This window comes from Branchiostoma floridae, chromosome 5, assembly GCF_000003815.2.
Source record: "Branchiostoma floridae strain S238N-H82 chromosome 5, Bfl_VNyyK, whole genome shotgun sequence".
In the NCBI taxonomy this organism is placed as follows: domain Eukaryota; kingdom Metazoa; phylum Chordata; class Leptocardii; order Amphioxiformes; family Branchiostomatidae; genus Branchiostoma; species Branchiostoma floridae.
Genome location: NC_049983.1, coordinates 14,524,328 through 14,529,848, shown reverse-complemented (window position 1 = coordinate 14,529,848; position 5,521 = coordinate 14,524,328). Strand labels below are relative to the sequence as shown.

The 5,521-nt window shown below is 44.6% G+C and overlaps 1 protein-coding gene across 1 annotated transcript; it reads left to right on the top strand.

Annotated features, from left to right (window-relative positions):
• The first annotated feature begins 403 nt into the window (after positions 1 to 403).
• LOC118416208 lies at positions 404 to 5,369 on the top strand. The gene is made up of 9 exons (XM_035821290.1): positions 404 to 422; positions 999 to 1,129; positions 2,144 to 2,279; positions 2,679 to 2,809; positions 3,215 to 3,350; positions 3,680 to 3,777; positions 4,051 to 4,143; positions 4,638 to 4,731; positions 5,123 to 5,369. Exons 1-9 carry the CDS (start codon positions 404 to 406, stop codon positions 5,221 to 5,223), a joined length of 939 nt encoding a protein of 312 aa, XP_035677183.1. The 3' UTR covers positions 5,224 to 5,369.
• The last annotated feature ends 152 nt before the right edge of the window (positions 5,370 to 5,521 follow it).

Genomic DNA, 5,521 nt, shown 5'->3' with positions numbered 1-5,521 from the left:
CAATGCTATAAAAGGGAGATTTCCAAAATCTCTCAAGGTATCCCTTTGACATGAAGGAATTGAAACCGCTACAATTATTCGGACTTGATTAACGATTTTTGTTAAAATATTGTCGCCGGTACTGACCTAGCTGACCACAGGTTAATGACAGTTCAACAGTAACATTAGTGATGAGACATATTTTCATTCACATCCGCTACCGGATGCCGCAAAACAGAACAGCTACGTATACATCGGCTGTTATTACAGACAAACACACGAAAGGAAGATGCCAAATATAGCCTTAGTAACCATAGAGCATCAGCGACATGTAAGTGGATTAATAATTGTAAAGTTTCTACACATTATAGTAACCGTAACGAGCATTATTGTACCCCAATTGACCGTTAACTGACATGCGTACATGGATCTGATAGACGTTAGTAAGCAAACATTTCAGTTGCTCTTCATCATGAAAGTTCGAGTATGAAACATGGCTAAAGTTTTTGTATAAAGTAGGCAGCCCAAAATACTTGTACAGTATTTCAGAATAGATTGTCTTGAGTGTTGTCCGGAATATTCTTAAACTTTGCGTTCTCGAAGTTTCTTTGCTTCCGTTCTTTGTGGGCGTGGCAAGGGTGTGGCAAATATGAACGGAGGTGTAGCATATGCTACTACATATGGCATAAATCGTTAGTTCTGACCTAGAATGTTAGATGACGACTTGAAACTACACATGCAATTTCATACTTCACCAACATCAACACGAATTGATCACAGAAATGAGGACCCGACCATCATCAGCAAGATCTGAAAGAGACTTCAACTGAAATTTCACAAAGTCCAAAAAAAAATTAAAAAAGCAGGCGCCTAAATTTACATTTCCAGCTGCGTCACTGGGAAAGTTCCAGCGTGGACGTGCTGAGATAGATGTTTGTAATGGAGCGTACGGACATGACGGATGTGGAAGGGAGGGGAAGTTTGTAAGTTTGTAAAGTGATAACCTCTGCGCTAACAAGGTCTCTTCCACCTCACCCCACCGGTCCGGCCAGGTGCGCTGTTCTCAGGGGCAGGTATAAAGTCTCGTCGCCACAGGCAATCATCCACATTCCTGACTATCGTACAAAGAGTCAAGAAAATCACCAAAAAGGTAAGTTCCGTTTCTGTCTCAGTTTTGCGCTTTTTCTACTCCTTGTAAATGCGTAAGAAGAAGCCATAGGTTCGATGGCAAGTAGAAATGCCGCTAGTGTTCTGCAACGTTTTCAAATTATTGCAGAATATTTTTTCAACGTCACCTCTCCGAGGGGAAAGAATTTACAGATCGTGCTCAGTTTGAAATCCGTGTGTAACTTTTTAACATGTTAGTTTGTGTTTTGTTTTTCAAAATTCTTAAGGTACTAAATCTTGGAATGATGGATTCTCAGGACTTTGTGACGGCTGGTCAGAGTGATGTAACAGAATTGCACTTAACTGAAACCTTTCTAGAAAAAATGATTATGTTCATGAAAACACTTAGCTCACTGATTTTTCTGACAAAGTGAGGAGTACAGCATGCGATGTTCCTTTTACAAAGTTTGAGGATATACAGTAATCCCAAAAGGACGACCCCTCAATTCGAATTCCGCTCTCTTAAGGTGGGGTCACACGTGCGTATATATTTAAGTCCGTATGAGGCGCGCATCGAAGTATTTGCCTCCACCAGGCCTCACAGGTCGTTGGAAAAATGATAGAAATTGGACAAACGTAAACAGGTAACATGTCAGGCGTGTTAGCTGGGTCGCTAACCATACTTCTCGGTCAGCTAACTCATCTGGCATGTTATGTATCTATATTTGTCCAATTTGTACTATTTTTCCCGCGACCTGTGGAGCCTGGAAGAGACTAAGAGCTTCATACGCACCTCAAACGGACTTTAAGATATACGCATGTGTGACCCCACCTTTAGTTTGTCTTACTTGATAGCAGAGACGGTCATGCATGATGGTATTACTAGCGACCGGAGCATCGACAAAAAGTAGCTCAGTACGGACGTCAAAAGTAGGCTTCTTATCGCTTGCTGTTGCAGTCTGTAGCAGTCTCATGCAAACTTGCAACCTGTTGCAGAGTTGTGCTACAGCTATCGTCATGTTGCAGTTGACTAAGAATGTTTCTCGTTTACCTGTAGATGAAGACTGGTACCGCTGTGCTGTTCCTGGCCCTGCTGGCCGGCGCTCAGGCCGACTTCTGGAGCGACCTGTGGGACGGCGTCCAGACCAACCTCCTGGACCCCATCGTCGAGACCGCCCAGACCGCCGCCCAAGGTAACCCACTCAGTACCCGACAATGCTAGATGCCGTCTGTTTCATTCCTCTCGTCAAATTAAATGACACACTGGAGGATATTGCTAAAATCCCACGGATAGTGATAGGATCCCTCCTCTAATCATTGTTAGTCTATCTACGCTGGCCATTATAGGGAGAATAATTTGCCAGGGGAGGTTTGCTACCGAGGAGTAGGTTGGTCGGTCCTCGGGAGGGGAAACATGAACCTAAACGTGGACTGACCGATTTTTTGCCGAATTCTCTGATCCCCGGACCCCCGTATGAAGGCCTGGTGGAGGCTAAATCATTGAAACTTTCGTCAACATCTAGTAAGAATTGCATGGAAATCGCTTGTGTTTCATTTGTTTATTACTAAGAGACTGTAACGTACTGTTTCAGAACTTGTTGACACCTACGTCCCCGTCCTGGGCCAGGCCGCCCAACAGTTAGTGGGAGAAGCGGTACAAAGTGCGGGACAAGCGCTGACCGACCTCGTCTCCGGCAAGAGGAAGAGGCAGCTGCTGACTGAGGTAAGTTTGTCTCGCGATGCCTTCCTTCCTCTCACATCACAGGCTTGTCTAAGTGTTAGAGAGAGTTTTCTTTTTTCCATCCTTTTTGCATCTTGTCAGAAGCGAAATGTAGTATATTTGCAATCTTTTTCGTCGGCTTTAGGCGAATGAGTATCAGCAACTTCTTTGGCAGCATATGCTATTATGAGACGGCAAAACTATTGCATTTCAAATCAATGACCATGCAGATTTGAAAGACTGTATGCTCAGGAGCGTCACCCGCACTAACCATGAAGAGCTGATGCAAGCTATCCATGTACTCTCTTCAGACTACGGGTTGTCAGCGAGACTGGGCCCCGGCTTTGCGCTTAAACCTTTGATATGGCAGCCTTTAATAGCACCCACTCTACCTTCTCCCCACAACAGCTTGGCCAGATCATCCAGGATGGCTTCAACGGGCTGACCGAAGCCGTGCAGCAGGCGGTTGATGGCGTGACCCAGACCGTGCAGGGACAGCTCTCCGGCCTCATCAACGGCCTCGGCGGAACCACCACCGGCACTCGTAAGTCATGTCCTGCATTATCCGAATACCATGCGATGTTTGTCTCCAACTCATTCCTCAGTCAGCCTTTTGTGTTTGAAGACTGTCAAATCGTTCAATAAATACTTGTAAAACAAGTCGCCCCTCACATCTTCTTTGGGATTAGATCAAGGTATACAGTGGTGCCTTTGATTGAAGACACAGATTCGTATGTGAAACCTTTCATTCGATGGTTGTCCGGTGTACATTTTGCGATTGAAAAACAACGCGCATGACCCCTTTATGTAACAGGAATTTTTGGACCAAAAAAAAACTATTTTGACACCTCCTCTCTGCCATCCTGTCCGTAGGTGGTAAGGTCATGGTGAACGGCGCCAAGAGCAAGTTCGCTATCAACAAGCGCGCCAGGGAGATGAAGTACAAGATGACCCAGGCTGTCCAGAAGATGGTGAGTGAACAGATTTCAGGGTAATGCCAGGGTTTTATACTCCTGTCGTGTAAAAAGGGAAAAAATCATTAAGAAATTTGTATCTATTTTTTTGGGGGGGGGGGCAATCATGCATGGGAAAAAATATGAATACCATTGACTCTCAGGGAATTGCCTTGCGCGGTAGAGTGCCTTGCGCGGTACAGTGCCTTGCGCGGGAAAGTAGTATCCATCTATGGTCTCTGATAAAAGTACTGCTTTTTACATGCTACTAGTATGTAATCCCTGTTCCAGGCACGTGCCCGCGGGTTCTTCGATGATCTGACCGCCGCTGCCTCTGACCTGTTCGCCCCCGCCATCCAGCAGGCCCAGACTGCCTTCAACACTGTAAGTTATCTGTCTTTCCTTTCCCTTAACACAAAAAACACGCTGCCTGACATCAAGTCTGCACCCTTCCATGGGCTACAATCGAGTCCAATTTTCCAGCGTGGTAACAAATTATCATGGATTTATTTCAGTATCTCATTGTATCTTACACTGGAGGTATTAGGAAGTTGTTGCCTAGCTAAGCCTCAACGGACGTGAGATAAACTGACGTCTCATGACCTCTGCCACTCCTCTACCATCGCTTCATTGTTCTGAGTGTAATTTGGACCATATATGGAGCTAGCAAAGATATATAACACAGTACAAACGAAGTAAACATGCTAAATGTTGTTTGCCGTTGAGTTACCGAGTATGATTGCTCCATTGACAGCCCCATTGACCTGTGCCTAACGCTCACTCAACAATGTTCCATTTTCTAGACTACACCTTTGCACTATGTATCCTCAAGTGCATGTTACGTTGACACTGATTCATGACATCCGTTTTGTTTGCAGCTGGTTGATGCCGCCACCGCCACCGGCGCCGCCATCCTGGACCACGGCACCCAGCTGGTCAACAACGTGTCGACCTCTCTGCAGCAGACCTATGGTACGTACCCTGTTCTGGCGTATTGGGGAAGAACATATAGATCTATAGTATTATTATTTCCTATAGAAGCGAAACAGTGGAAAATGCTAGAAAGAACGAGCTTGCTAAAAGCTACCGTTTTTTCCTAATCTGTTTCAAGTTTTGCCCTTATTGTATATACATGTACCTGGATGTATACGTTTGACGAGTGTTGAACACATGTCACAACAAGATGTAACGGTGAAATATCTAATGCTTTGGACACAACAAGAACATGATAATAAAACTGTACTAACTATTTCTAACGTAATGCGTAACTCACGGTAGTTTCAACTCAAAATAACTAGGCTAAGCTACTGTTCTGTAACAAAGAGTCGTCCCTATTACTGTAACGTCACTTTTTTGCCCACAGACCAGATCCTTGGTGTGGCTCAGCCTTACATCGATGACGCTCAGACCATCGTCGACTCCATCCAGAACCACTTCGACAGCACCTTCAACACCGGTGCCTAAGTCGTTACCTCGCACCACCTAGCGTTAGTCATGTCGAACTACAGATAAAACCGGGGGAACTCCACCAAATGGTCACATCAACAGCGAGCCATGATGAACAGCGGAAATAAAGAACACCGTTATTAAATTATGTTGTGAATCACACAGTCAAGCCTAGCGTGTTTATGAAAACATTTAGCTACACACATTTTATTTATTCGACTTTACAGATTGAATGCAATCTAAGGGGAGTCGTCAACAGAAATCAAAAGTTCCTCTACGAGGCCAGTTAAAACAATCATGTATATCTATAAGTTTT

What these genes read in the sequence shown, in the direction of transcription:
- LOC118416208 (XM_035821290.1), top strand. An exon ending in TCAAGAAAATCACCAAAAAG is followed by an intron (nt 1,130 to 2,143) that starts GTAAGTTCCGTT and finishes GTTTACCTGTAG; the next exon opens with ATGAAGACTGGTACCGCTGT. An exon ending in CGCCCAGACCGCCGCCCAAG is followed by an intron (nt 2,280 to 2,678) that starts GTAACCCACTCA and finishes GTACTGTTTCAG; the next exon opens with AACTTGTTGACACCTACGTC.